The 26,214-nt window shown below is 44.5% G+C and overlaps 11 protein-coding genes and 2 long non-coding RNA genes across 15 annotated transcripts; 2 read left to right on the top strand and 11 right to left on the bottom strand.

Annotated features, from left to right (window-relative positions):
• Positions 1-468: 468 nt before the first annotated feature.
• Positions 469-2,562, top strand: LOC116800700. 2 transcript variants are annotated; one of them, XR_004361566.1, is made up of 3 exons: positions 473-1,122; positions 1,191-1,280; positions 1,449-2,562. It is a non-coding gene; the product is annotated as an uncharacterized LOC116800700 (long non-coding RNA). The 2 variants fall into 2 exon arrangements; XR_004361565.1 differs by having other exon boundaries at positions 469-1,280.
• Positions 2,563-8,786: 6,224 nt separating this feature from the next.
• Positions 8,787-11,271, bottom strand: LOC6615578 (RING1 and YY1-binding protein A). Its single transcript, XM_002039916.2, has 2 exons — positions 10,764-11,271; positions 8,787-10,380 (listed from the first exon to the last, which is right to left on the bottom strand). Exons 1-2 carry the CDS (start codon positions 10,900-10,902, stop codon positions 10,067-10,069), a joined length of 453 nt encoding a protein of 150 aa, XP_002039952.1. The 5' UTR covers positions 10,903-11,271; the 3' UTR covers positions 8,787-10,066.
• A 113-nt stretch (positions 11,272-11,384) lies between these two features.
• LOC6615577 (lipopolysaccharide-induced tumor necrosis factor-alpha factor homolog) lies at positions 11,385-12,395 on the bottom strand. The gene is made up of 3 exons (XM_002039915.2): positions 12,140-12,395; positions 11,942-12,071; positions 11,385-11,858 (listed from the first exon to the last, which is right to left on the bottom strand). Exons 1-3 carry the CDS (start codon positions 12,393-12,395, stop codon positions 11,738-11,740), a joined length of 507 nt encoding a protein of 168 aa, XP_002039951.1. The 3' UTR covers positions 11,385-11,737.
• Positions 12,396-12,988: 593 nt separating this feature from the next.
• On the bottom strand, positions 12,989-14,301 carry LOC6615576 (lipopolysaccharide-induced tumor necrosis factor-alpha factor homolog). Its single transcript, XM_002039914.2, has 2 exons — positions 13,679-14,301; positions 12,989-13,336 (listed from the first exon to the last, which is right to left on the bottom strand). Exons 1-2 carry the CDS (start codon positions 14,005-14,007, stop codon positions 13,231-13,233), a joined length of 435 nt encoding a protein of 144 aa, XP_002039950.1. The 5' UTR covers positions 14,008-14,301; the 3' UTR covers positions 12,989-13,230.
• Positions 13,323-26,094, top strand: LOC116800182. Of its 2 annotated transcripts, none has more exons than XM_032714160.1 (3): positions 13,323-13,400; positions 25,386-25,783; positions 25,954-26,094. In XM_032714160.1, the coding sequence occupies exons 2-3, from the start codon at positions 25,422-25,424 to the stop codon at positions 26,063-26,065; spliced, it is 474 nt and encodes a 157-aa protein (XP_032570051.1). In that variant the 5' UTR covers positions 13,323-13,400; positions 25,386-25,421; the 3' UTR covers positions 26,066-26,094. The 2 variants fall into 2 exon arrangements, with proteins under 2 accessions (XP_032570051.1, XP_032570052.1); XM_032714161.1 differs by having other exon boundaries at positions 25,386-25,813; positions 25,954-26,044.
• On the bottom strand, positions 14,293-14,856 carry LOC6615575 (lipopolysaccharide-induced tumor necrosis factor-alpha factor homolog). Its single transcript, XM_002039913.2, has 3 exons — positions 14,686-14,856; positions 14,495-14,630; positions 14,293-14,423 (listed from the first exon to the last, which is right to left on the bottom strand). Exons 1-3 carry the CDS (start codon positions 14,828-14,830, stop codon positions 14,318-14,320), a joined length of 387 nt encoding a protein of 128 aa, XP_002039949.2. The 5' UTR covers positions 14,831-14,856; the 3' UTR covers positions 14,293-14,317.
• Positions 15,237-15,658, bottom strand: LOC116800285. The gene is made up of 2 exons (XR_004361218.1): positions 15,469-15,658; positions 15,237-15,401 (listed from the first exon to the last, which is right to left on the bottom strand). It is a non-coding gene; the product is annotated as an uncharacterized LOC116800285 (long non-coding RNA).
• LOC116800284 lies at positions 16,130-16,650 on the bottom strand. The gene is made up of 2 exons (XM_032714163.1): positions 16,344-16,650; positions 16,130-16,287 (listed from the first exon to the last, which is right to left on the bottom strand). Exons 1-2 carry the CDS (start codon positions 16,442-16,444, stop codon positions 16,185-16,187), a joined length of 204 nt encoding a protein of 67 aa, XP_032570054.1. The 5' UTR covers positions 16,445-16,650; the 3' UTR covers positions 16,130-16,184.
• On the bottom strand, positions 16,730-18,618 carry LOC6615574 (lipopolysaccharide-induced tumor necrosis factor-alpha factor homolog). The gene is given in 6 exon segments (XM_032714165.1): positions 16,730-16,800; positions 16,861-18,119; positions 18,173-18,302; positions 18,389-18,426; positions 18,428-18,480; positions 18,482-18,618. Coding segments are annotated over 5 exon segments (402 nt in total). The 5' UTR covers positions 18,560-18,618; the 3' UTR covers positions 16,730-16,800; positions 16,861-18,016.
• Positions 19,147-20,054, bottom strand: LOC6615573. The gene is made up of 3 exons (XM_002039911.2): positions 19,613-20,054; positions 19,412-19,555; positions 19,147-19,341 (listed from the first exon to the last, which is right to left on the bottom strand). Exons 1-3 carry the CDS (start codon positions 19,807-19,809, stop codon positions 19,239-19,241), a joined length of 444 nt encoding a protein of 147 aa, XP_002039947.1. The 5' UTR covers positions 19,810-20,054; the 3' UTR covers positions 19,147-19,238.
• LOC6615572 (lipopolysaccharide-induced tumor necrosis factor-alpha factor homolog) lies at positions 20,495-21,534 on the bottom strand. The gene is made up of 2 exons (XM_002039910.2): positions 20,959-21,534; positions 20,495-20,745 (listed from the first exon to the last, which is right to left on the bottom strand). Exons 1-2 carry the CDS (start codon positions 21,267-21,269, stop codon positions 20,649-20,651), a joined length of 408 nt encoding a protein of 135 aa, XP_002039946.1. The 5' UTR covers positions 21,270-21,534; the 3' UTR covers positions 20,495-20,648.
• Positions 22,385-22,928, bottom strand: LOC6615571. Its single transcript, XM_002039909.2, has 2 exons — positions 22,529-22,928; positions 22,385-22,473 (listed from the first exon to the last, which is right to left on the bottom strand). Exons 1-2 carry the CDS (start codon positions 22,799-22,801, stop codon positions 22,414-22,416), a joined length of 333 nt encoding a protein of 110 aa, XP_002039945.2. The 5' UTR covers positions 22,802-22,928; the 3' UTR covers positions 22,385-22,413.
• LOC6615570 (lipopolysaccharide-induced tumor necrosis factor-alpha factor homolog) lies at positions 23,122-24,498 on the bottom strand. The gene is made up of 2 exons (XM_002039908.2): positions 24,121-24,498; positions 23,122-23,549 (listed from the first exon to the last, which is right to left on the bottom strand). Exons 1-2 carry the CDS (start codon positions 24,405-24,407, stop codon positions 23,447-23,449), a joined length of 390 nt encoding a protein of 129 aa, XP_002039944.1. The 5' UTR covers positions 24,408-24,498; the 3' UTR covers positions 23,122-23,446.
• Positions 26,095-26,214: the final 120 nt, after the last annotated feature.

Here is a 26,214-nt window from a genome sequence, read left to right as displayed (position 1 = left end):
TGTGAGTGTGCGTGTCATGGATACACATTTCGTGAATGCCGCCCAAGGTGACCAAGGAAGGATATGCGAGGCACCACCATTAGCCACAGCTAGAGCTGTAGCTGTAGCTGTAGCACCACCGAAACACAAAGCAGCACCACCATCTGCAATCGCAGCAAGGTTATCACAGCAGCCACACACACACACACCCGAATCTACCTGCCTTCCTTCGAATGGATGCGGATGTTGCATGCGAGGGATCGTTGGGCGTGGAATGTGGAAACAGGTGTCCTTGAATCCCTCGACCGAGAGCAGGAAGCATTCGATGACTAATCGCGGCGCTGAGAGGGGGAGTCTCCCTGGGAATCTCAGTCAAGTGGTATGCTCTTGGAGTTATGTGGCAGTATTTCAGATAAAAGTATTTATTCTAGATGTATCCTGATCCAAAGAGCATAATAAAAACCTTAATTTATCTTGTACAGTCATCTAGAAGCTAAGTTCTGAGTTTTTAAGCGATATGTTCAAGGACTCTGAATAAGTCCATTATATTATAAAATGGAATGTTTTGTTGTTAACCAGAATAGCTATACACTGGTTGTCAAGCCATTTAATTACAACTAGATACTTCGAACTTCTATAATTCGCAGGAAAGTGAAAGTTATGACTAATAGACTCTTGTGAAATATAGCTAGAAACTCCAGTTTCCATTGGTATGAAAGAGTTTCGACTTCAATCCCACTTCTTCCTTAGAACAAAAGGGAAAATTGTAAAAATATCGCAGACAGTGGAATGTGAGCAAAACGGCAATATCAACATCAGCAGCGAATGTGAAACAAGCGCTGAGATACAGATACAAAACACTTATTTTTAATTTCGATGAATCACCATCGGTTTGGTTCAGTTCGCTTTGGGTTCAGTTCGGTTTTGGTTTTGGCTTTGGTGTTTTGGTTTGGTTCAGTTTGGCTGAAACGAAATTCAGCGACGTCGTCGATGACTGCATGCCTCGCACTGAAGACTGAAGACAGAAGACGGGAGAACGGAGAATTCGGGGGCGGAGAACGGAGAACGGAAAGCCGAGAACAGAGAAGACGCAAAACAAACTGAAAGAATGCACAAAGAGCAGACGACGATCAAAGCCAAAACGTAAGGAAAAACGTTACAAAAAAAGTTCTGGGGGAATAATACTTACACAGGCACGAATGTATCTCCAGTCGAGGGCCCCAACCCCTCCGACATTCCACAGACCCTACGCCAGTTGACAGAGATAAGGGGTTATCGTAGCCCTCAAAGTTTACTTGGAGGTAGGTTTTGCGTTCCTGTTGTTCCCCAAAAACTTATCTACCGATTGCTCCGTATTCTACGGATTGGCAAAGGAAGTAATGTGGTAAGCTTGGTACTCAAAAGATTCAAGCTACCCAAGAATATTAAAATCTATAGACAAGCTAATTCATTCATTCCTTAATTTTTAGGTACGCAGCTTAAAACAACCTGTACACTGCGAGAATAATTAACAATACAGCGAAAGCTTGCAAATTCAAAGATACCAAGCTACTACCTACGCCAAAATCCATACAGATCGAAGTTCTTCCAACTCCATACAGATACAAATAGAACCTATTATTTTTTCTAGTGCCCGCCTTTGAGGAACATCGCAGGCGGCCTGTCAGCATCCTTTTGTGCGCAGGAGAATAGAGCAGCGGCGGAAGTGCTTTGTCGCCATTGATGTGACAACGACTTCCGCTGTCTCAGCCTTACCTGGGCAGTCCGGCTCTTTCGTCGGCCTGGACTGCTCGCAAATATTGATTATTCGAGATTGCGTGCCATATGGGCTACGGCAAGGTGAGGAGTGAAGCGGGGGCGGCGGCGGGGCAGCGTTGTGAGGGGGTGGCTAAGTCACCGACAACGGCGCACATCAAAGGCTTCGTCAAAGTTCTCATTCTGGCGTTGTTGCTGTCGTCATTTGCATTTTGGCGGGTTCCCAATGAGAAGTGAGCGAAGGTCTCTCAAATTGATTGTGAGCCGCAAAACCTGGGAAAGACCTTTGCATATGCATGTCAAGAGTTGTCCGGTGTTCGGTGCTCAGTGCTCCATTGTTGTTGCAAGCTGGTGCTGTTGTTGTTGTGGTTGCATGTTGCTGCTGTTGCCAATATTGCTGCTCAGCCTGTTGCTTGGCTTCGCCTGGCAGCCGGGTTTCTGTGTCAGCCACCTGCCTGCCTGCCAGCCTGCCAGCCTGATCCGCCTTAGGATCTTTGCGACTCGTTTCAGCACCCGGCCTGCCCCCCTTGTGCTCCACAACCCGCTCCTGTTAATTGCTAAGGCTGACCGATGCCACGCCCCGAAATGAATATTAAAATGTGTTGCAACAAATACGAAGAGCACATGAATAAGTAAAAACCGTTGACCACTGCAGCCGGGAGCCAGGATAGCACTTCCTTTTGACCACAGCATTATCATCGAAGAGGGAGCAACTGGAGCTACAGAGTCTAAGTGAAATTTTAGATGCTCTGTAAGCATAACAAACTGTGACCGTTTAAATAAATATACAAATACAATAAAGCAATTGAATTTGAGATGATTTAAAAATATTTGTGCTTCGTTTTTGGAAACCCATTTCGTTTTCAATAAAAGCGTTTGAACAAAGTGACGTGATAAATTAGTCGACATCCTGTCGCAGGTTAGATTAGGGTATGGCTTTTGCATAAAAATGGGCACCCAAATCAAATGTAACCAAATCATTATCCGCAGCCACACAAAAATGACGTGCGTGCAACAAAAATGCAATCCGAATCGGAATTGCTGATGCACTGTGGCGATTGTGTTGTTGCCGCTGCTGCTGCTGCCGCTGCTGTTGCGCCTCAATGTCGCTGCAGTGTGCTGTTGATGGAGTTGCAGCTATTGCTGCTGCAGTTTGTTCAGTACATGGTCGGAATATATTGTATATGCTTAATGGTGGGCGGTGGGCCGTGTGCGTGTCTGCTTTTGGGGGTGGCGCTGCTTTGGGGTTGCATTTGGTGGACAGGAAACTTGATAAGTTGCCCAGTACAAAGGAAATGCATGAAATGTGCATGGAATGCATCGTGTCTGTGGTTACTGTGTGTGCGTGTGTGGCTGTGCAGATAATTGCAATGTTTGATTATCTCATGCCTGCCCCGGAATGTAGGCAATAAATAATGAATGCAGTATTTTAAGTGTTTTTTTGACCGCCTCTAAAGTTCCAAAATTATTTGAATTTTTCAGCAATGCATTTTTTTTGTTTTATTAAACTTTTACATCGGTCCACAAGCCCTTTGAGCTGCTTAACTTAAGCACGACCGTTGCGTTTTCAAAACGTATTTCAAGCTCATTCAGCAACTGAGAGATACATTCAGCAGTCCGAACACAGATACTGCTCACCAATACCCTTACTGGAAAGAGAAAAGTCGCTCTGTCGCTCTCTCTCTCTCTCTCACTGAATGGAGGGGGGTGCACAAAATAGGGGGGGACAAATCCGCCCCAGAAAGTATCTCAATCGTTCGGCCCGCCTGCATCCACTTGATTTTCTCGATTCTTGCCGGGGCGATCGGCGCCAGCAAGTTGGGAATTCGTTGCCAATGCCGCATTCAGCCACATTTATACGGAACATTTTGGTGGCGGACGCACCATAAAGTAGCGGATACTTTTATCTGCCGCCTGCCTGCGTTGAATTTCATCGATTTTCAGATACTTTTCGGGGCGGCGCGCCAGCAAGTATGGGGAAATGTCAAACGCTCGACGGCGTGGCGGCGAATTCGCTACTTGATGGCTGCCTCAAATGGGCGCTGCGCCCCCCGCTCCGCTCCCTCGCAGCCGTAGATGTTGTAGCTGTAGCTGTAGATGTATCCGTAGCTATAGCCATACAGCTATTGCTGGAGCTTGCCGTCTTGCCTGGCCGCCTTGCCTTTCGCCTCCATTTTGCTCCATTCTGCCAGGGCTGCAGTTGTCATATTCTATACAGTACTTTGAAAATATTTGGTGCTTTAAACTTTAAGCTGGATAGGTTACTCACTGTATAGTAAGCACAACTTGCAAGCTAAAACTTAAAGCAAATTACAAGATCTTCTAGCTAAGAAATAAATCATTTTATCCTAAAAAATACTTAGCTGTTTGATTATCAAATCAATTAGATTATTAATTAGACCTAAATTAAAATGTATTATTTATTACTCACTGCCCAACCCGAAATCTCCAAGTTAGCCATACGCTATAGTTCTATAGTTCTCTTAAATATAGTCCTATCTACCTTTGTACTTTGTTCTCCCCCGGGAGTTACATACGCTTTTCTAGGGAGGGAGGGCACACATTCTTATCGGGCCTCCGTCAGCTGTACAAACCGAAAATATCATTTAATTTTTGGTGTTCCCCGATAAGGAAGCAAACTTGGGCTTCGATCGCAGATAGCGTTTTCAGAATGACCCATTTCGAAAGAAAGATGGTCCCGAAATAGTGAAGTTTGTAAAAGATGGGGATGGAGATACTGATGGGTAATCTAAAAAAATGTTACTTATATATTAATTTTCAATTCACTAAGTTAAATATCTGGTTAATAACCAGGGTAAGTAAGCTTACAATATTTATGCGTTTCCGGAAAATTCAGCTGGTTAGCTTGACCAGGAGGATTCCCCACGATGTTTATGAAAACAAAGCCCCCAACGGAGTATGTTCAGCATTTGCTGGTTTCAATGCTATAGAGTGTGGCTCCAATATCTGTTCGGATATTTCGGAAGTGCTGCAGCCCTGGAACCTTTGGCCGTTTGTGCTGCGCTGTCGCCTGGCAAGTATTTTTCTTTCTTGGACTTGGACACATAGCGTTCGTCCGTGAATTTTCTTCCCCGTCAGCAGCTGCAAATACAGGGTGCCCCACCGATCGCGTACCGCCACCCTTGCCCCTTGCCCCCCACAACCCCCTCCCCGACGAAAACAAGCAGACGAACTTCGCCCCAAGGCTGGGCCTCCGTTGCTCCACGTCTCTGGTTTCTCGTCACGCAGCGGGAAAAGGCAACAAAAATATTGTTTTTTCTCTCGAGTTGCTCGTGGCCCTGTATCCCCCAATATATGTATGTATGTGTGAGTGTGTGTGTGGGGCAGCTGAGCGTGTGTGCGTGCAAGTGTGCGAGAGTTTAAGCTTAAAGCTATTGTACACTTGGTGTGTCGTGTCTGCCTCCTCCCCCCTGCTTCGTTCCCCTCACCTACGCCTTTCTTCTCAACCGCCCCAGCTCTTCTTCTTCGGCCTCTCCTTCGTCCTCGTCCTCGGCGGCCTGTCGCTGTCCTTTCAGCCGGAGCCAGCGAGCAGCCAGGCAGGATGGAGCGACTTACCATTTGCCATTGGGATGACCAACGAGGGGATACTCTTTCCTTAATTATGCAATGCTATATAAGGAATCTTTATTTAATTATTATTATTATTATTATTTATTGAATTGAAATAATAGTATACGTTGGATACTTAGATATTATGCATATTCGGTTCATTCCAATCAGCAAAGTTGTGTTACGCACTTGGACTAGGGTGTTCCACTAACGTTGCCTTTGCTGTTGCCAGTGTTGCCATCACCATCGCAGTCATCGCAGCCAGCTGCCTCGGCCCTGCCACGCCCCCTGCACAGCTCCAGCTTCAGCTCCCCCCGCACCCGCTTCCAGATTCCAGTTGGTGTCTCTGGTTCTTCTGTCCCTGGTCGGTCCTACGCTTTTGCCAACGCATTTTTGTTTTGTTTAGAGCGCAAGTTATGCGGGCGCCAAGGAGGAGAAATCGACAGCCGAGAGCCGGGAGACGGAACAAGATGCAGATGGGCTGGGTGAGCAGATGGGGAATACCTCTTGGTACTCGACACATGCCGACAGGTATCGAAAATGTTGCCCAAAATGCAGCTCAGCGCGTTTGCCGGGGAAAAAAGTGAGGGAAACACCCGAGCTTCGGCAGAATTGAAGCTGGCGGAAAAAGTTCGTTGGCAAAGTTCTTCTTTAAGCTGACTTCACCTGACGTCAGACAGCACGCCGGAAGAGCCCGCCGAGCAATCACACCACCCCAAAAACGCCCTCGGTGGCAGCCCAGCAGAGTACACCCCCTAAGGCCGACACCATCACCATCCCCATCCCCATCCCCTGCGATTTTCCCCGGCACTCGCACCTTTACACATTTTTCCACTTCCCTTTCATTCCTCCGGCGAGTCCGGGACTCCTTCGCTGCTCCGGCTCTGGGGCCAAATGAAAAATTGCACACGCGGGAATTTGATTTTAACATGAGAAATAAACACAATGAAGCTGACGGCCCAAGCGGGCAGGGCCAGGGGCGTTGAGGGGGACTTGGGCGTTGGGGTCCGAGGGGCTCTCAAAGGACCCGAGGGGGTGATGGTGACACTGCGATTGTCGTACGTTCTTCGCTCCTCGAGAATCTTTAATTTCCAACTTTAATTAAATCCAGTAGCGTATGCCCATTGCCTTTCCATTTATGGGTCAGGTTATTGATGGTACAAAAAACTAGTACAAGTTTCTAAGCCAGTTCATATTGGCCAATTGACAAAGAGGTAAGGATAATTCTTTAACTCATACGTAACACATTTTGAATTTAAGTATTGCTTCTGAGGGGTTCTTAAGGATTTCAGCCAAAGCTGTCATATATCATTTAAAATTTAAATCTATAGTCGATATATTCTGCAAATACTATATATACTTGTGACCAGCTGTCTCTCGAATTTCGGATATATTTTTAATTATTCGGCGCAAGTGATATATTTGACAGACTTCAATGGGTGACGAGCAATAATTTCTTGGTGCATGAAATTCGACGTGCTGTGGCACATTAGAAACAGATAAGCGACAGCAAATTTTCGTATTCCAGCCCAGTTTTCTCCGTCTTTCCCCCACCCCTTTTGGAAATCCCTTTGGCAGCCACCCCTTTCGGATAGATTGTGTTTTACGTTGCTCGCATTTCTAGCCTAATGCTGGAATTTCAATTTTAAAGACTAACTTGATTACCAGGGGAGGGGTGGGGCGGCGCTAGGAGGAGGGTAGTTCCCCATTGTCTCTCGCATGAGTTGGCCCAAAGTTGCTCGCAAGGATCAAAGTGACATAAGTTTGCCGTTCGCTGCCGACTTCGGCTACATATTTGGCTTTGGCTTTGGATTCATCTTCGGCTCCAATTTATCTAATGCCTGCAAAAGTTTTTAATGTAATTAAAATGGCTAAAGCCTAAGGAGTGTTTAAAACCGGCAGATATCGCAGCTTTAAGGGGATTCCCCACGCGGCATTGGTTATCTAGCACACACACGTACAGATTTAGACACACACGTGCGCGTTGTGCCATAAAGTGCCCAAGTTACTTGCGAGGATTACCAGTCGCACCCCAGAAGGCGCCGTCCCATCCAAATTGCCAGGCGATCCTCAAGCTGGACAACGCGGCGTATGCGTCATGCGAAAGCAATGCCCGGCAGCAGCAAGGAGTTTTTACATTTTCCAAATGCTGCAACGTTGATTTTGCCTTTTTTCTCGCTCCTTCGAGCAAAACGAGAATTTCCCACTACACACAAGGACGCAGGACGAGGGCGAGGGATCCAGGAAGAAGGACCCAGGACCGGTTGGGTGGCACAGGATGTGGGGACGGTCGCACAGATGAGGCGGAAGCACGGACAAACAAACGGATAAGAAGGCGAAGGGCCACGAAGGACGAAGGACGAGGAGCTGTAGCTGGAGCCCAGAAACGAAGCGCACATGGAAGATAAGCGCACAGAGTGTGGCGCTGATAACGCAGGTCCTGCTGCCGCCTGTGGGCCAAAACTAGAGGGATGGAAATCGGGGGGTGACATGCCGGGAGGTCCTGTGAATTTTAACATTTTAGAGAAAATACGAACGACGAGAGCTTCGAGCGCCCAGCTAGAAGTTTGAAGCGAATTGCGCGAACTACGGGTGTGGGATGTGGATGAAATCGGGTTTGTATGTATGTAAGTACAGTCAAGCCTCGTTCAGTGCATCCTTGTGAGCTAATTCAAGGAAAAAATACGTATAAACTTTTGCTCTTAAATAATAAAGAAATACATTAGTATTAACAACATTTAATTTTGTAGGTAAGCTGAAAAGAACCAAAACATATTTTAATGAAATAAAACTGTTTTCCATTTATAGCAAGTCTTACAACTAGAAAACAGCGGATTGGTATCTAAAGATACTTTACACAAAGCTGGTTGATGTTAGGATAGTTTGACTGTGCCAGCATAGCTGGAACGAAACAATTTGTAATTTATTTGCGAAGCGTGCGATGTGCTCCGGCTCTGTGCGAAAAGTTGAGGCAGCTGCAAAAGGCGTAGCCATCGACCAGAGTCAGTGGCTCCAGCTCCAGCTCGAGCACCATCTCCTGTACCCGTTTTCCGTGCATCTGAAACCGAAACTCTGGCAGAAGCGCTGCTCTGATCTGAGCCCCGAAAACTGGAGGCCGGGAGCACGCGTAAGCAGATACTCAGATACAGATACAGATGGTGCTCGGGCTGCCCCCCCTCCGGAACACAGAACTCGGCGCACTCACACACAGTGGCGTGGGGTGGGAGAAGGGAGGATGGGGGATGGGGGAAAGGCGACGCGTGGGTGGTCCTGGGTCCTGGGGAAACGGTGGATGTACTGGCATCCAGCCGGGGTGGTTCTCGCTGCTGCCTTGCTCTTTAAAGACCTTTAAAGTTTAAGCCGAATGTCAGCCATAAAAAGAATCAAAAATAAAACTTGGCAACAAAAGTTTAGCAAGTTGGATAAGCCCAAATAAAAAATATTAAACTGAACTCTTAGGGCGGGAGAGAAGACAACGACTCTTTGGAATAGCATTTTCGAAATTTATTTAATGTATTTTATAATGCTTTAAAAGTTGACGCTTTACAATTGGAATTCAAGTTTTAACTATCCGTGTGGTCGTGTGAGTGCGGCTTTAATTGCGTTTGCTTAAGTTTTGTCTTTGTCTTTGTCGTTGCTGTTGATTAATGCTCAACTGGCCAAGCATTTGGAATACAAACTGTTCATATTAATTGTAAATGTTTACGATAATCCAAATTGAAGTTTGTCTATTGGAAGTTGTTTCTTGACTACAGTCGGCAGTTTCGAGGAGTGTGTGTGGGTGTGTGTGTTAGTGTTCATGTGTGGCTAAATAATCTATCTCAAAATATAAATATCAAGCACTTTATAAACCATTATATCCGTTATCCAATATTAAATACAATCGTTCATATCAAAATTCATGTTTTTCATTGTTTGCTAAGTAATTATTGCTATGGTGGAAGAGCGTTTAAGCTCTGCTAAGTACAAAATTCTCTTTTTGCGAGTTCGAGTATTCCTCTATTGTTTGCTGGGAGGCTATCTCGGGTGTAAAACAAAAGGAAAATCGGATTCGGGCTGGGTGCGTGTGCGGACCTCTCTATATCTGGTTGGTAACGCTTAATCAGTCTTGTATACAAACAAATTAAAATTAGCAAATTGTCTACAACCAAGCTACGTGGCTCTCTCCTCGCTACACTTCGTTGTCAAGCAGCATTTTCTAGTAAAAAAAGGACAGTTTATAATAGTTACACAAACCATGGGGGATGGGCGCTGCTAGTGGAACATTGAGATTAACTTGCACTTAGTTAAACCATATTTTAATTCGACACTTACAAAACAAATGATATCTTTGTTGAACATGTACACGGCGGTTATACATAGTTACCTTTGCATCAATAAATTATGAATTAGAGTAGCAGAATTAAATTACAACTAAAATTACGATACGAGACAGAGATATTCAGGGAACTCATGCATAGCTATTTACAGGGTCTAGCGCATTTTAAAATGGGGATTGGAGAGCGTCGTGTAAATGCAATCGACTCGCCGTCGCTTCGCTTTGCTTTGCCATCTTGGCCTGGGCTGGAAGTCATGAACTAGTGGGGGCTTGGCTTTCGGGACTTTAAACGTGGCCTAATACTTGGTAACTTAAATGGATTTCGATTTACAATTGTTATCGCCAGGGGCCTAACACTTAGAATTTACAACTTGTAACAGGGGAGCGGGAACCGTGGCGTAGAATATTGGGGAGCTGGGGGCGAGGAGGCCTGGTATCTCTCCTCTAACTCCGGCTGTCGTTGCTTTCGCTGAAGCTCTGCTCACTGGACTCTCGTCGGCTGCTCACCGGCTTGGCCTTGTACTCTGTGATGAACACGGTCACCGAGTTGACCGTCACCTCTCGCGTCTGTGCCGTCGATCGGTCCACGTTTTTCAACCGTGCCGGGTACCGCTTGTGCCTCTGCCGGTCGTGCCCACTGCCATGCCGTGATCCGGAGGCGGACTTCCCGTTGGGCATGTTGGCACTTGCTCCCGGCAAAGTGGCGGCCTGCTGGGCGACTAGCGCTGAGTTCAGGCGTGGCTTTCGGGTGGAGGTTCCTAAAAAACAAGGGTGTATAGTGTTATTGAGTGCACCAAAAATAGTATATAAATATTTTGAAATTGTTTCAATTATACTAGCATGTTTAAAATCGTTTCGAGAAGTATTCACTGTTTCTGCGCAATGCGAATTCATTTATTCTACGTAAGCAAATCGATACCATCGTTGGCCATCTAATTTGGTCAACAGTCTTTGTCTATTGACTACAGTTCAGCCATATATATTCCAATATTGTTGATACTGATTTATTTGTATCCTTGTAGAAGGATAAACAAATCGCTCCATGACACATGATCGAGAATGCGAAAACCGGAACACGGCTGGCAATCTGGGCAATCTTGGGACTCGGAAGCAAAAACGAAGCAAAATCGGGGTCACTCACCTTTCCGCACGTCGCACATGCGACACTTGAAGGCCTCCGCCGAGTTTCTATATGTGCAGACGCTGCAGTCCCAGAAGTTCTCCTCGATCACCTTCGCCTGCCGCTTTTGTCGTCGCACCGGCGAGGATTTCTTGTCCATAATACAGGAGGAGAGGAGGAACGCCTGGGCGCCGCTGGAGTAACCGCAATCCAATCGAATCGGACCAAAACGAATCCAATGAAAATGCCCGACTTTTCCCTCTGCCGCCGACTCTGCCTCTGCCCGCCCCTCTGCTGCACCGCTGCTGCTGCTGGCCGTGTTCCTGTGATGTTTGGTTGCTCTGCCCGCACCTTTGCCACGCACACGCACACACGGTGGCCTCAGTGGAGATTCGCTGCGCTTTTGGCACGCATTTGTTGCTTAATTCGAGCGTTTTCGGTGGCTTTTTGTTGTGAAAAAAACTTTCTGCAATTGTCTTTTTGGCTGCGGCAACATTGCCATATCATAAATATGCTCAATGCCAGGCTATCGATAGCTCGATAGTAGCACGCAGCCAGTGTTGGCAAGCGTTTGGTGCTGATCTGGCAGCTCGCTTTCCGATAGCGCGCCAAACTACTTTTATTTTGAAATTTCGCTTGTCATTGCTTTTTGTTTGCATTTTATTACGAAGCTTCCGCCCACGCTTTTATTTTTTTAGCAAGCCAAAGGCCAACTGCTTCAGCAACAATGGGAAGGTAAGCGGTTTTGCTTATGTTTACTCTAGTGCTTATGGGTAAAGCAAAATTTGGGAAAAATCAAATTTTTTTAAGCTATCTCACATATGCTTAAGTGACCAATGATGATTCTTTATGACGCTTTGCGCTCTAGCCAATGGCCTATGTATATACAACCTTAATTTAGCCGCTGGCAAACATCAGCGGCTTTGTATTTGCTTATAACTTGTATCTGTTCTATCTGTCTAGCCCCCAGATCACTTTTTATCTTGGCAGTCTTATCATCGGTTCATCCCCTTTGGATTGTAGGCTCCCAGGAAGGTGTTACACTTGCGACAATAGTGGTTTCCAGTGCGGCAACTGTTCATGCAATAGGGAACAAAACAGGCACAGCAGCAGAATCTATAAAGAGGAAGTGACAAAATATATTAGATAAATCAATAAGCAGATAAATATTATTCCTCTTTATAAGAAACTCAACTTACCCGACCAAACAGAGGAGACCTGCCACCATATGGGTCCTGGAGTTAGCCGTGTGTGTCATCCTCGTGGTTTTGTTGGCTCCACAGGCGGGGCAGAGAACCCTACTTCGATTTGGACCCAAGTGTAGAGTATCTGCAACAGAAGGGAGTGACGTCAGTAGAGCTTCACAGAGAAACTATAACTAAGTGCAAACTACACACCTGTTGGAACCACTGTTGGTGGTTGTGGGGCTGGCTGCTCCACGACAACCACTGGCGGTGGTCGTGGTGGGGCAATTGCTGGTGCGGAAACCGCTGGAACCACCGGAACAGACACCGCCACATCGTACGATGGGGGAGCCTCAATGGGCAGGCCGTTGGCGATGGGATTGCCCAACTCCCTCGTTGGCGTCGGCGAGGGGGCCGTCGGGGTGTTGAAATCCACTTGCGGATAAAGCATGGCTCGTTTCTGATCCATGGTTAACGCACTATAAAACCCTTGCTCTAGTTCGAAGTTCGGGTATGGTTTCGGCTTATTAAAATGACTAAGAGATTCCGGTTCTCGCTAAGCGATAAAAAAGTTTTTTACTTTGCGTATTTACAACTAGACGGCGTCTTTTGCACTTCGAACGTCGCTCGCAACTGCCGCGGATTTGGACTCAGGTAGAGATTCAGTTTCTGAATCGCATTCAAGTTTTTCGGCTCAGATCGGAGCGAGCTTGGAAAAGCTCCCATTCAGTTGAGCAATCAGTTTGGGACTGTTGCAAAACCGAAAGTATCTCTCGAATACTGTTTACCGAGCTTTATCTAGTGCACACAGTGATCTTCATTGTTTATCGAACTTATCTCAGCTACGAGAATAGGATGTCCGATAAAGATACAGATAGCCACTTCAGCATAGTCAGTAATTAGTTAAGCTTTTGGCAAATAAAAGAGATATATAGGCGTCCAAGGGCGTAATAGTCAGCAGAGTATAATTTAACATTAAGCAAAAAGCTTTTAGCAATTAAATCGAAAAAATTACTCAAAAATAATAACTTAAATTAGAATGATATAATAAAAGGAGTTTACTTTGGTTGTTTTAAAGGCATATTTATAATGGTTACCAATAATATTTTACTTATTTGAAAACTGGGTTAATTTGCCTAACACAAAATAGTATTTATATGCCACTTTAAAGCTCTTAAAGCGTCACTTGTAATGACGAAATACTTCGCTTTAGTTCAGTTTGCGTGCTGCAGTCCATTTATTAACTAATTACTTGAAGAAAATGTGTACACATGAACAGGTCGCCCCCGAAACTTTTTGGTTGCTCATTTGCGATCGTAGGTGCCCAAATAACGATCGCACATGCCACAGTAGTGATTGATGCTCATGCAACTGGAAATGCAGTACGGCAGACACACACAGCAGTACAACCTGTAGGAAATAAAAGAAAAGGAAGTGAGTCACCGACCAGTGGATTATACACCCAACAGCTAAGGTATATTCTGTGCGATTATTGCTATGCTTTGATGGCATATATAGCCTTTGTTTCTGATGCTTAGGTACCAAACAGATATATATAATATATATATGAAATAAAATCAAAAATATATATACAAGTATAAAAGAGTGCTCTCTGCCAAGGAATATAAGCTATCTATTCTATGTTATTCTTTTTCCGAATAAATTGAGCTTTTTCTGTTTCGAGTACACAAAGTGGGCTACCATTTGGGCTTAACTGGCCCACGCACAGTGTTATCTATTTCGGGTACTCACTGGAACAGGCACAATATCAAGGCTATCAGATGGGTGCGCGAGTTGGGCTTGAAGGAGACCCGTGTCCGGGCGTAATTATGGCAGTACGGGCACTGCACGTCCATGGGCTCCGGGCCGTAGGGTGAACCGGGCACCACGACGACCGTGTGCTGTGTGGTGGAGGTGGTCGCTGGAGCTGGAGCTGGTACCGTGGTTTCGGCCGGAGTGGTTGTGGCCTGGTCGTAACTGGGTGGAGCCGGTGGCAGAAGGTGCTGTTGCTCAGGGGCCGACTGCAGCTGGACGGATCCCTTGGGCGCCTCCAAGGGTGCAACTGGATAGACGGGTTCCATGGTGTTTGTCCAATTGGGTGTGTGAATCGCTGGAAAATGACTCAAGGGAGCGCCGTGGAAAAAAGTGTCTCGCGTATCGCGTATTCTTATCAAGTAAAGCCAAAAGCTTGGCGGCCCGATTGTTTACCCCATTGGGGGAATTTCATCGTACAGCTGTCGGTCTGTCGACACCTGGCCAAAAATGTTCGCATTCGTGGATGATTTGTGAGTGGGTGTGTTGAGGTTGTGATCGTTGTGAGCGTTGATCGGTGATCGGTGATCGGTTCGATTGGGTTGGGTTCGTTTGGTTCTGTTTACTCGGCTGGTAGTACTAATCACTGTTGTAGACGCCGACGAACTTATTGCAATTGCCGCAGAAGTGATTGGCGTTCATGCAGCTGGTGGCGCAGTAAGGCAGGCAGGCACAACACCAGAGGCTGTTTGTGATTTTCCACCAGAGATTAGATAAGATGGGAGCACTGGGCTGGTGGGAATCTGCAGATCTTACCCAACGATGCAGAGAATGGCGGCCATGCAGTGCGTTTTCACGCTGGGCGAGTACTCCACGCGGGTCAGTTTCTGGACATGGCAATGCGGGCAGGTGATGAAGGTGGGATCCGGACCCACCGGCAATACAGTTTGATCTGCAAGTCATGGTCAATCTTAATCTTATTTGCGTCATATTGAGAAAAAACCCACGTTGTATGATCACCATGGGCGGAGGTGCTGCCGTGTGGTGAACCACCCGATCTGGCGCCTGCACGTGCACCACCTGCTCGTAGCTCGGTGGGGGCATCTGGTGGGGATAGCCCGGCGCTCCCGCCGGCTGCTGATTGTACTGCATCTTCGTTTGGTTGGTAGTCACGAACTGAAGCCGAGTCCCCGAGTCTCGCGTTTCACTACTCTTGCGACTGCTGTTGCGCAACATTGTTGCTGGCAAAAGCTCTTTGAAGTAGCTTTGTATCTTGTTTGCATTGCGTTTGAGCGCAAACGAAGTCAAGCAACTTAATTTGTTGAAAGCGAGAGTAAATTCAGTTATCAATTGTTTAAGGAACGAGGAAAACTCAGTATTAAGTACTGGACCTTTAAATCATGTTTCTTTCAATCCCCCGAGCTTTTATTATAATTAATTAATGATAATCCAGGTTAAAACTAGATGGGTTAATATAATTAGGTTGCATTCCTAAATAAATATACAATTGACAATTTTGTCGTGTGCTGTGCATTAATGTCAATACAGATAAGAATGATTAGCTGAGAGCAGTTCCGCACTTTATTTAATCATTTTATTAATAATGTTCTACATACATTACATTTAATCAATTTAATAGATCAGCAGTCTTTAGAATTTGCATTACTCGTCCAAATTATCACCAACATTTTTATTTATCGGTTGTCCGAGGCAACAAAAGGACCTAAAATAAGACAATCTTGAAACTATATTTCATCTGAACAAAGGCAATCTTAGCTCCAGATCCAAACCGCATATTAAACCAAAATCTTTGGCACCAAGACAGCTTGAAGTCCTCGGAATGTAGACATACTTGGGACGTATCTTTCGCTCCAGCACTCGGACTGGCATCCTCCGGTTCGGATAAACTTCTGTAAACCTCCGAGGACCGTCCTTTGAATGCTCGTGTGCTCTTGAGCAACATCTTTTCAGAACTAAGCTCAACCAATCGGCTATTTATTGAGCCTCAAAAATGTACTCCCGAATTCTAGGAACAAGTCCAAGCTGAACTGATAAGACCCCACTGTTATCAACAAGCTTCTCCCAAGTGTATTTCTCGTACATCGTATAATTCAAGATGACGACAATGAAATCACTCAAGCATTATTTTTATCTTAAATTATTTGTATAAACCGAGCTCATTCATTTTTGGATTTGCAATTAGGCGACCTCCATTAAGTATTTTGGGTGTAAATTATGATTGTTATTGTAATTTATAATTATTTCTAAATCATTCAAACATGAGCATAAACTTTGATATGGATACATGACTTAAGGAAGGGAAATAATGATCTGTTTTTATAAAAAATCCTCCACTGCTTTGGAATTTTGTAAAGTGCATTTTAAAAGCTCGAAAGCTTTTGTATATATTGCATTTCAAACCGTGGTAAACAGAAATGAAACAGCTGACTATAAATTTCATTGAAATCGATTTACTTTTATTTCTGAATGAGATTCGTATGCCATGTTAGTGGGATCGGTTAAGATCGCCTTTCCAGCCACAGGAACTGCATTTGTAGTAGGATTGGTAAATGCCGACTCCACAATATCGACGACCGCAGCACAGGGCACTAGCAAATAGAAACATTTCAGTTGAAGTAATATCTTCCCATGTGCACTAAAGTACCTTAAATCCATCTTAATCTTCTTGAATCGGGAGATAGCCAGCCGATTTCTCCGCACCATGGAATGCGAATCGCAGTTGGGACAGCTAGAATCTGTCAACATTTCACTGGGAGCTCCAAGCTTCAACTATCTAGTCGCGGAGCAATTCAGTTCGACTGCCGGTTGCACGTTGCAGTTGGGTGACTCATGGAATTCTCTTGAAGTCAACGCAACATACACATAATCAGAGCAATTCAAAATTACTATATATATACACACTTGTACATATGAATGGCGCGAATGACGTCACTCCTTTATCAGTTTTAAACTGCAACACAGTTTGCATTCGAATGAATTTAATAATTTGATAACTAATATATTATATTATAATATGTAATATAATATATACTAATATCAGTTTTTATGTTTTTTGCTTCATTCTTTCGACTTTGCAGCGAATTTTGAGTGAACATTCTTCGCTGGAATATAATGGCGATATTAGTTAGTTACTATCGTACATTGTGAGCAGCATTATTTACCAGTATCTTATGACACATCCTCTATGGGCAATCCATCTCTGGTAGTCTTCATAGCTCAAAGAACGCTGGGCGTCTTTCTTCTGACACTTGTGACAATTTGCACGACTCACAAACTGTCGTTGGAGGGAAGGCTGAGTTATCTGCGATGTTTGTGGAATAGGAGGAGGAGTTGGAATTCTGTGGTTTTTACCCTGATAGTCACTTTTCGCTGGGTTTTCCATTTTAAGCTGACGTCTAGAGCGCAGCTCAATCGTCTCTTAACTGAACTCGCTTTGATAATAATGATAATACTGACTGCTGAGTCAGCGAAGCTGACGAAATATGATGAAAGACTGTAGCGAATCAGTAGAGAGGACCATTTAAATCTTGACAAAAATGCAATCCGCTTGCTTGAATAAGAACTTAATGTCCATAATATTGCACATCAATAATCTGAATTATGAGCCGCCTAGAATTCTAGTAAACAACACTTTCCAAAGTTCATGAAATAAACTAAATATTATTAACCAACTTTTTTATTGGTATTATTGTACTATCACACCGCCCAGAAAAAGTAATAATCAAAATAACGGATAAGCTATCAAATTACCTTGTTTAGGCGGCATTTTCCCTATTCCTTTGTTTAGTGGCTTAATGTTAAAAGAGAGGAAATATAAAATCTAGATATTGAATTACAAACCTTTGTCCATTGTTTATCTGCATATGTTGTTTAATTTCCCCATTTCCAGTCTCAAGAAGCGGCAGCGATAAGTTCGTTTCGATGCAAATAAAAAGCGCAATATGGATAATAATGTCATACATATGCGATAAAAACAGGGTCTCCCCCTCGGAAACTTCCGGGAAATATTATTATTATATACGAAAGTTTCGACGTTAGCCTTGAATTTGCACTTAAGAGATTAAGGTTTCTATTTAATTTAACTGAAATGGCTAAGGATACTTTAAATGTGCCTTCCGATTCCCACATTCATATAGCACCAACAATTTGTGTGATTATAAATTTATTTTGAAGAGTAAACCAATGCGAAAAGGATATTCAATTGAGTTGAACAAGAGTTGTATTTTGTAAATATTCGTGCCAAATCTGATACCATCAATAAGAAATACAAACTGGGATCTGTCCATTCCTGTAATATTTGGCGTTGAGACCGCACTCCTAGGTCTTGTAGGTGCCCACGAAGGCTCCGCAGCTTCTGCAGGTGTGTTTCGCCGACTGGCAGGAGTCGGTGGAGTACGGAATGCAGCAGCAGCAAATGCCCCTGAAAATGGGCATTAGTCCTGCGGGCAGGAGGAGCAAACGGGCTGCACTTACCCCAGCATGCAGATGAGGAGGGCCATCAGGTGGGTCTTGGTGTTGGGCTCGAACTCCACCTTCGTCTCCCTGCGGACGCCGCAGCTCGGACAAGTGGCCATGGATGGACTTTGGCCCAGGACATTGGGAGAAGGCACGATTGGGTTTTGTATAATATGTGACTCGCGACAGATTTTTGTTTGCATTTCGCAGAGGATCGCGTGGCTCTAAGAAATTGGCCATTATTTGCGATTGATTCATAGTTCTCTGTATTCACCCTGCATTATCACTCCCTGTCCCTGATGGAGCTGAGGATAAGCCTGCGGGGGGGGCCGTATTATAACTGGGCGGTGCCTGGAAACCCGGAACCTGAGACTGCATATTCTCGTATTGGAAGTTCTTCTGCATTCTAATTATTCCGACCGATGTGTGCTACGCGCTTGAATTCCAAACAGCAACTGAAACTGAAGAGAGCTCCTCCAACTCAGTCATGCCCTTTGCTCGGCGTACTTTCCGGATGCGGGGGCGGTGCGAATTCTATATAGTCCTACTATATCGGATGGCTTGCTAAGCGATTTCCGTTAAATATTTTGTGGCTATCAGAAAAGTGGCTTTTATACGAGTATGTGTTCTTTTTTTCAGGAGCAGCGTTAGTAACAAATTGCTCAGCCATTAATATCAAAATTAATATCAAAAACTACCAATAAAACAGAAATGTTAGCACTTAGTAGGGTATTCCACTTTCAGATAAACATACAAGTAGCTTTTAGGCTTCCACGTATATAAAATTAATTTGCATATTTATTGAAGACATAAGAAATGCTCAACTCTGCTCAAGAATTGCGTTGCCTCCAAATCAAATCAACCCCCAGGTAAAATACACTCGTTTCTTCCTTGAACCCTTTTATTGGTTTGCTGAGGATACAGAGTCATAAGCCGGCACTACAATGTTTTGCGTGTTATCAAAATATTGCGTAGTAAATGTGGGAGAGTTAACAAGAGATCAAGTGAGATATGTCATGGGCTGCATTTCGGCACGGCGGCTGGCTGCAGTCCACGGAAAAACGACAACTTCCGGCGAAGCTGCTCAGCGCTCGTAGGTGCCAATGTAGGCGTTGCAAGATGGACAGTGGTGGTCGGAGTTCCGGGCGCATTCGGTGCAGTATAGGCAACAAGCACAGGGCCATAGGCTGCATGAAAGAGATCACTCAATGAGAATGTACCCAGTATGTTAGAAAATCAGTATCGAACATGGCTTACAAGGTAAGGCACATAATCAGTGCCATCAGGTGAGTCTTGGTGGAGGCTTTCGGCTCCACACGAGTGGTAACCTGTTGACGACAACTGGGGCAGACCACGTTGCACGGTTCTGGGCCGACGGAAGTAGACATTTCGCTGGCGGAGCTGCAGAAAGAAAGCACAGGAAGCTCTAATAACTCTCATATTGATTGCAGCGCAGACCTTGAAAACTTGAAAGCGTCGCGTGCCGCTGGTGCATGAGCATTAAGTTGGCTGGTTAATGGCGATTTTAATTGCACACCCGCCATGCAAAACAAGCTGTGATCAGCCTTATCTCCCGTCGATGGCACCACGGGGCTGCGCAATCCCCCCTGGCGCCGTGAGGTCATCCCCGTGGGCCACGGAATCTCTTGTGCCATGTGGCAAGCTTCGTGCCGATGCCGTCATCGCACAACCGCGTGTGTCCGAGCCCCGCTCAACCCCCATTACATCCATCATCTCTGCTCGTCGGTTTGTGCAAGTGCTCAACTAACTTCAACTTGCTTGAATTCCGATTGCACAGAAAGGCAAAAAGTTAATGCGCACTGTTTGAGCTGTCGAAGTGTTGTGCGGTCAGAAGTTTAGGGCGCGAAGCGGGAGACTACACTTCCAAAAGTATTTCCGTTAGCAACATTATGTTGCTTAACCGGGAAGTGATATTTATATACATCCTTAAAATTAATTTGAGCGTATCCCAAGGCTAAGTTAAATTAAAATGCTTTATCCCATTACTTAGGAAGTAAACATTTAGCACAAATTAAAAATATTTCAATAAATATTCAGTTATAATGCAAAGTACTTCAGTGATTTCATTTGACAGCATCAACTTAAACCGTGTCAACACGCCGGTTCGTCCCAGCAACATTGACCGGTTCAAAAATGTTTCATATCAACATTTATTGCCGGAAACAAAAGAGTTGTGCTACGAATAAGTTTCGGGAAAAGACCACCAAAAATTACAAAAAAACAAAACAAAAACGTATGTACAATTAAGTTTCACATCTGGCAACAATTTAGCCAGATACGCAAAAGCAGAAATTAAAGACAATTCCATTCGACTCAAAATCTATTTGTTTATTTTTTCATTGTATTTTTTCATTGTATGTATGTTTAATGTTAAAGACACAATTTTGACGCCGTCTATACATGGTACATATATAGTTGGTTATGTACCTATAAAATGTGTGTGGATATGAAATCGGTGAGTGTTTTCGGCTCTTCAAAACGAACCCAAGCAGGCTTTGCAGTTGGGGCAGTACTGGGAGGTTTTGTAGAAACAGTTGCAGCAGCAAGGGGCGCAGACGCAGGGCCAGCAGCTGGGGGATAGAGAGGGGAAATAGAGTATATAGCTTACAAGGCACTATCAGCAATTACTCATAGCTTCTCCAGGAAGAAGCAAAACAATTGCGGCCACAAATATAGCAGACTAGTAAAAACATTTTTTTATTCGTTCATTTTTTATTTTTTTATATACATATACCTTGGTTGCTATAATTGTGACCATAAATGCGATAGCTCCATATACTTACAAGAATAGGCAGAGCAACGCCGCCATGCAGTAAGTTGATCCGGTGGGATGGTGCTCCACGCGAAGGCGAACCCGGGCGTTGCAGTGGGGACAGATCATTCCCTGGCCGGGTGTGTCCACCAGCACTGTCGTCTGGTTTTGCACCACGCTTACGGGCTGCAACACCGGCATGGTTTGGGCCATCACGGGTATCAGCGGATAGGGATGTGCGGGCGACGCCAGGTTCTGCTGCATGTCGGCCTCCGCAGGGGGAGCGGTGGCGAAGTCATCCGAGTAGGGCGGCGGGGAGTCCACGCGCTTGTAATCATGCATTCTTTTCTATACTCTTAAAATCACACTGGAAAGATCAGCCAGCTGTTTACCTGTGCGAACGAGCACTTCTGATACAACAGTGAAAGCTCCTGAAATGCTTTTGCTTCGCTTCGGTTCGGCTGTAAACTTTACGCAGTGCGTCGGAGCGGGACAACCAGAGGAGCTGGTGTTATCGATTGTCGATAAAGGAATTTGCTATGTATGAATGCATATATGAATGATAGTTCCATAAAACTCAAACAAAGACACTAGAATAACAAGATGCGTAACGGCCATACAAATTTTTTGCACGCGATTTTTTGGCCGTGGCTCTAGAGGTGGCTCCAGGCTCTCTTGAGTTTTTGTTCGAGAGAGAAAGAGCGGAGAGCGCTACAGCAAACAGCTCTTTTCTACGCATACAGTGATAGCATACAACTGTATGTGTGCACACGTATGCTCATGTATTGTAAATTTGACAAAATATGCCCTTCACCTTAGAAGTTCGTTGACTGTAAATCTATATTATTTTTTATCAATTGGCACCATGCGAAAAATTCTTGTTTTGCATTGCCTCAACGATATTATTATTTAAATAAAGCTTAGAAATAGTAATAGACGAATCTATGTACATAAATAGATAAATTTCGAAAATTACTTTATATTAGAATACTTGTCATTAGGGTATTCAGATTGCGGCGTGAGAAAAATGAAATTAAATAAAATAATAATAAATAATAAATTGTTGAGCATTAGTGCACAAATAAAAGTATTTTTTTCAACATAAATTTTCAACATAATTATAAATATGTAAGCGGTATTCGAGCGGCGATTTTAACAAACGAATTTAAAAAACTTTAAAATTATAATAGTCAGGGAATTTTTATTTTATTTCATCATATTGCTACGAAATTGGCCACAACTCCAAATATGTAAATTCGTTTCTTCGATCAGAATTGATTTCGGCCCGAAAATCGTCTTCTAGCATAACACGCACACATATACGCGTTCTCGTCTCTTGTTTTTACTCACACAAGCAAGCAAATTCTATTTTTAGATTTCTTATGCTCTCAGCGTGAGCGAGCGGAAAGAGAGCAAATTTGGCCATCACCAAAAAAGGGGCTGCATAGTGCCAAACGAATGTATGGCCGTTACGCATCTTATTATTCTAGTGTCTTTGCTCTTGCAGTAGTTGATGAAGTAGGGAAGGCAGATGAAGGGCCAGCAGCTGGAGAATCAGGTTAGCAAAGTTAGTATTCCCGGTATCCTGACGCCCCACTCACCAGCACATATACAAGGTCAGAGCGCACAGGTGGGTCTTGCGGATGGGGGACGTGACCAGACTGGGACCAGACCCTCATCGGCTTGGAGCCCACAGCTATCGGAAGTGCGCCCGCCCCCACTCCGTTTAGGGTATAGACGGGTATCTGGGTCACCACCACCCCATAGTCTGGCTGTGTGGTTACGGTCACCATTTCCATTTCGACCGGTTCTGGAGCTCTGCCCACCCATGTGCTGCTCATGTTTGCGGGGGATGCACTGAAATAGCCCGCCATTTAATGACAACACTGCTCTATCGCAATCGTTATCTTTTCTGACTAATCGACAAGTACTTTTTAGGTGAAACCTACTATGACTATCACTATATGGAGGGGTAAAAGAGGAGTCGGCAAGTGCAGTACCTAATCGATAGACATTCGGTTCCAGCAACTCTGTGCCATTTTGGAATTTCCAGTTGTTGGCTTGAATAGGTGCCAGAAGGGTTTCTGTTTCCAAGACAACAATTGTATATTGTTTTTGATACAGTCTTAGCTAATAGCTATTTATGATCCATTTTACTGATTACGGTTTTTAAGCGATAGGAAAAAGATTGTTCTAAAATGGTCATTAAACTGTTGTCGTTGGTTTCTCGTAATGATCGATCGAACATGTTAGTAGTCGTACAAAATGTAGTACAAAATATTAAGTAATGGCAACATTATCATGGACATTTCTGAAAATATAAAAATACTTTATAATCCAGTCAGCGGAAAGAGTTCCTTGTCCCAAGCTATCTTGTCGCATTTCCGTTTCCTGTGTGAGTCTTATGAGTTTAATGTGTGACGTCCGTACATGTGTATTTACAGTTCAAATTCTCTGGGTTATGACGCTAGTGCTTAGGGTTCTCTATAGGTATATATGCATAAATAGGCGTTAGCTAGTTAGTTCTCGTAGGTGCCGATGTAGGCGCTGCAGTTGGGGCAGTAGTGGTTGGCATTCTGGCAGGAGTCCATGCAGTACGGAAGACACACGCACGGCCAGCAGCTGTGGATAGAGTGGAAAACAAGTCTATTAGATATGTTCGGGGAATTAAACTATTAGTCAGAGCACTAATTCCAAATTGGCCTTTACAACGTCTACAGCCCGATATCAGTCAGTTTGCTTGCTTTCACCCCCTTTCCAGTCGGATTCGTTATCTGACTCAACTCCAGTTCCAGTTGAGATAACAATGTTTTCACATATTACCACTACACAGTCGCAATACCTGTAGAAACCTATCGTTTTTTCCAGGCGATAAGGGGCCGCAAGTGGTTCATGGGCGTAGGTTTTTAACAGTTAACCGAGCTATTGTAACGAGTTGGCAATAAAAAGGTTATAAAATATTTTTGCTTGGGAGATACGAAAACATATCTAGATTATTTTCTATACGATCTATATGATTATTTCTGTTTCAGTTATATTACTAAATTGAATGGGCAACATATCCTATTTGTATTGTTTTTAAAAATTGTCTACTCCATTTTACGCAATTTTATAAAAAGGTGTAAGTCATTTGACTGGATTAATGAAGCACTAAGTCCCCCCTAAGATACCTTCTTTGGGCTGTGAAACTCACATGAACAGGCACAGGATGAGGGCCCAGCAGTGCGTCCTGCCGGAGGGAGTGGCCTTCACGGTGGTCAGTACTTCGGCGTGACAGGAGGGGCAGCGGATCCGGGTGGGTCCACTGCCGATGGGCACCAGGTTGGAGGTTGTGGTGGTCTGGATGATCACAGTTGAGGACTGCGGTGGCTGCGGCATCGGTGGGTACAGAGGTGGTTGGGTGGGGCCACCGGGCTGATAGGTTTGTGCGGGAGTGTATCCGGACTGTTCACTGTACGGTGGAGGCTGCTTGCTGTCCATAGTTACGGATTATGTTTCTTCTTAATGCAGACTGTGGATTTCCGACCGAACTGAACCGATCGCTTTGCTGGCTGGCGTTGCACTGAGGAACTAACTTAAACTGTAGCTCCGGCAATACCTCAACGATTGGCTACTATCTTATCGCCCAGAGGTGATAGCTTCCATACAAATGGGGTTTCTGTCGAACTAATAATCGGATACCTCTTTTATTGTGCACTTGATTTAGTGAGCTACAGCGATGATTCTCCTCCAAATAGGCGACAGATGAGTCACTTGTTTGATAACACCTTTATTGCACATAAAGGCAATGAATAAGGCCAAAATATACATATGTAACATTTAGTACGTGTATTTTGCGAGGAGAGAGTATAAACAAACACAGGTTGTCGACTCGAGTGCTCTCGCCATAATACATTTTTGTAATTTAGCAAATGCGTGACCGGTTTATATATATGTTTATACGATTCTTTACCAGTTATAGCATCATCATTCCATTTGAGAAGCCAATATTTTTTTTAATTATTTTGGAAATTTAATATTAATTTGTAATTTGCTTAATTTGTGCTTAAAAATAAATCTATATGTTCCGCCTCATAGAGGATGTTCTATACTATATCCTGAAAAATCTTATTAAATGGCTTTATTATTCAAGTCAAATTAATAACAGACTTCGATCATCAATGGGTTAATGTAACTGTGTATATTTTTTATAGAAAAAGCTCGATTTACCACCCACTCGCGGGAGCTTTATGGAAGCTTTCCTCATGGGATATACGTTCAAGTGCAGCCGTTAACATCGCAGCCATGAAAATAGTGTTAGGCAAATACGGGGGCTTGACAAACAGATGAACAACTGGTTTGTCTAACGCCCCCCTCAGCCCCAAAAATAAAAATCCCCCTTGCCACCCCAACTGGGCAAGCGATAACTGTTTGACTTATGTTTCTTATGTTTCAATTGTAAAATAACCCAATTTATAGGCAAATAGAAAACCCGAGTCGAGTCAGTTCAACAACATGAGCCGTCAGCTGAAGTTCCACTTGCAAGCTCCCGACGACGAGGAGTTCCCAGCGGATCTGGTGGAGATTAACCTGAACCCCAACTGCGGCCAGGTCAAGCAGAAGTCGGCTCAGGCCCTGGACCAGCTGCTCCTGGCCACGCCCCCACACAGAGGCTATCCCTACGGCTATGCCGAGGACTCCGAGCCGGAGACCTACTTCTGCCGGAAGAGCAACTCCACGGGCCAGCTGGCCGAGAAGGTATCGCCTCCGCCACCCGCGGCCACCAACATCAGTTGCCTCCGCCAGATGTACTGTCCGGAGTGCCACGAGCGATTGCACGAGCAGGGAGTGCGCCTGGAGCGACTCCTTACCATGTGGTGAGTGCAAGGCCAGGACATTTCTATAAAGTAAGTCCTTAGGATATTTATATAATTATTAAAGTCATATTGTTTTCGGGACGAAAACGTAATATAGGGCTATTAGGATAATAATAACGATTGGAAGTATTTCTATTTTTAATTCAGATTGTTTCCTTATCCATTTCCAGCTGCTTCGCCCTGCTGCCAATCTATCCCTGCTGCCCGAGGCGCTCCACCAACGATTGCAAGGTCATCTGCGGCAAGTGTGGATACCTCTTGGGGGCATGGAAAAGACAGTGAGGCGGTGGGAATGGGGGCGTGGGTTGGGGCGAGCGGAGAGGGTGCTCCGCTTATAATTGTTTGTTTTGTTTAGTTTTTAAGCACTTTTTGTTGACCTTGCGGCGAGTGATGAGCGCTGAGACTGAAGAGCCAAGTGCCTAAAAATTGTT

Source organism: Drosophila sechellia, chromosome 2R (assembly GCF_004382195.2).
Source record: "Drosophila sechellia strain sech25 chromosome 2R, ASM438219v1, whole genome shotgun sequence".
In the NCBI taxonomy this organism is placed as follows: Eukaryota; Metazoa; Arthropoda; class Insecta; order Diptera; family Drosophilidae; genus Drosophila; species Drosophila sechellia.
This window is presented reverse-complemented; position numbering and strand designations above follow the sequence as displayed.

What these genes read in the sequence shown, in the direction of transcription:
- LOC6615570 (XM_002039908.2), bottom strand. Translation starts at nt 24,407, where the DNA reads ATGGACAGCAAGCAGCCTCCACCGTACAGTGAACAGTCCGGATACACT. An exon ending in CTCATCCTGTGCCTGTTCAT is followed by an intron (nt 23,550 to 24,120) that starts GTGAGTTTCACA and finishes CTCTATCCACAG; the next exon opens with CTGCTGGCCGTGCGTGTGTC.
- LOC116800182 (XM_032714160.1), top strand. Translation starts at nt 25,422, where the DNA reads ATGAGCCGTCAGCTGAAGTTCCACTTGCAAGCTCCCGACGACGAGGAG. An exon ending in GAGCGACTCCTTACCATGTG is followed by an intron (nt 25,784 to 25,953) that starts GTGAGTGCAAGG and finishes ATCCATTTCCAG; the next exon opens with CTGCTTCGCCCTGCTGCCAA.
- LOC6615578 (XM_002039916.2), bottom strand. Translation starts at nt 10,902, where the DNA reads ATGGACAAGAAATCCTCGCCGGTGCGACGACAAAAGCGGCAGGCGAAG. An exon ending in CATGTGCGACGTGCGGAAAG is followed by an intron (nt 10,381 to 10,763) that starts GTGAGTGACCCC and finishes CTTGTTTTTTAG; the next exon opens with GAACCTCCACCCGAAAGCCA.
- LOC116800284 (XM_032714163.1), bottom strand. Translation starts at nt 16,444, where the DNA reads ATGTTGACAGATTCTAGCTGTCCCAACTGCGATTCGCATTCCATGGTG. An exon ending in AAGATTAAGATGGATTTAAG is followed by an intron (nt 16,288 to 16,343) that starts GTACTTTAGTGC and finishes TCTATTTGCTAG; the next exon opens with TGCCCTGTGCTGCGGTCGTC.
- LOC6615576 (XM_002039914.2), bottom strand. Translation starts at nt 14,007, where the DNA reads ATGGAACCCGTCTATCCAGTTGCACCCTTGGAGGCGCCCAAGGGATCC. An exon ending in TTGATATTGTGCCTGTTCCA is followed by an intron (nt 13,337 to 13,678) that starts GTGAGTACCCGA and finishes TATTTCCTACAG; the next exon opens with GTTGTACTGCTGTGTGTGTC.
- LOC6615572 (XM_002039910.2), bottom strand. Translation starts at nt 21,269, where the DNA reads ATGCATGATTACAAGCGCGTGGACTCCCCGCCGCCCTACTCGGATGAC. An exon ending in GCGTTGCTCTGCCTATTCTT is followed by an intron (nt 20,746 to 20,958) that starts GTAAGTATATGG and finishes TCTATCCCCCAG; the next exon opens with CTGCTGGCCCTGCGTCTGCG.
- LOC6615571 (XM_002039909.2), bottom strand. Translation starts at nt 22,801, where the DNA reads ATGGCGGGCTATTTCAGTGCATCCCCCGCAAACATGAGCAGCACATGG. An exon ending in CTGACCTTGTATATGTGCTG is followed by an intron (nt 22,474 to 22,528) that starts GTGAGTGGGGCG and finishes CTGATTCTCCAG; the next exon opens with CTGCTGGCCCTTCATCTGCC.
- LOC6615575 (XM_002039913.2), bottom strand. Translation starts at nt 14,830, where the DNA reads ATGCAGTACAATCAGCAGCCGGCGGGAGCGCCGGGCTATCCCCACCAG. An exon ending in GCCCATGGTGATCATACAAC is followed by an intron (nt 14,631 to 14,685) that starts GTGGGTTTTTTC and finishes CATGACTTGCAG; the next exon opens with ATCAAACTGTATTGCCGGTG. An exon ending in GCCATTCTCTGCATCGTTGG is followed by an intron (nt 14,424 to 14,494) that starts GTAAGATCTGCA and finishes AATCACAAACAG; the next exon opens with CCTCTGGTGTTGTGCCTGCC.
- LOC6615577 (XM_002039915.2), bottom strand. Translation starts at nt 12,395, where the DNA reads ATGGATCAGAAACGAGCCATGCTTTATCCGCAAGTGGATTTCAACACC. An exon ending in ACCAACAGTGGTTCCAACAG is followed by an intron (nt 12,072 to 12,139) that starts GTGTGTAGTTTG and finishes CTTCTGTTGCAG; the next exon opens with ATACTCTACACTTGGGTCCA. An exon ending in GGTCTCCTCTGTTTGGTCGG is followed by an intron (nt 11,859 to 11,941) that starts GTAAGTTGAGTT and finishes TCCTCTTTATAG; the next exon opens with ATTCTGCTGCTGTGCCTGTT.
- LOC6615573 (XM_002039911.2), bottom strand. Translation starts at nt 19,809, where the DNA reads ATGGCACAAGAGATTCCGTGGCCCACGGGGATGACCTCACGGCGCCAG. An exon ending in GACGCTTTCAAGTTTTCAAG is followed by an intron (nt 19,556 to 19,612) that starts GTCTGCGCTGCA and finishes TTCTTTCTGCAG; the next exon opens with CTCCGCCAGCGAAATGTCTA. An exon ending in CTGATTATGTGCCTTACCTT is followed by an intron (nt 19,342 to 19,411) that starts GTAAGCCATGTT and finishes TCTTTCATGCAG; the next exon opens with CCTATGGCCCTGTGCTTGTT.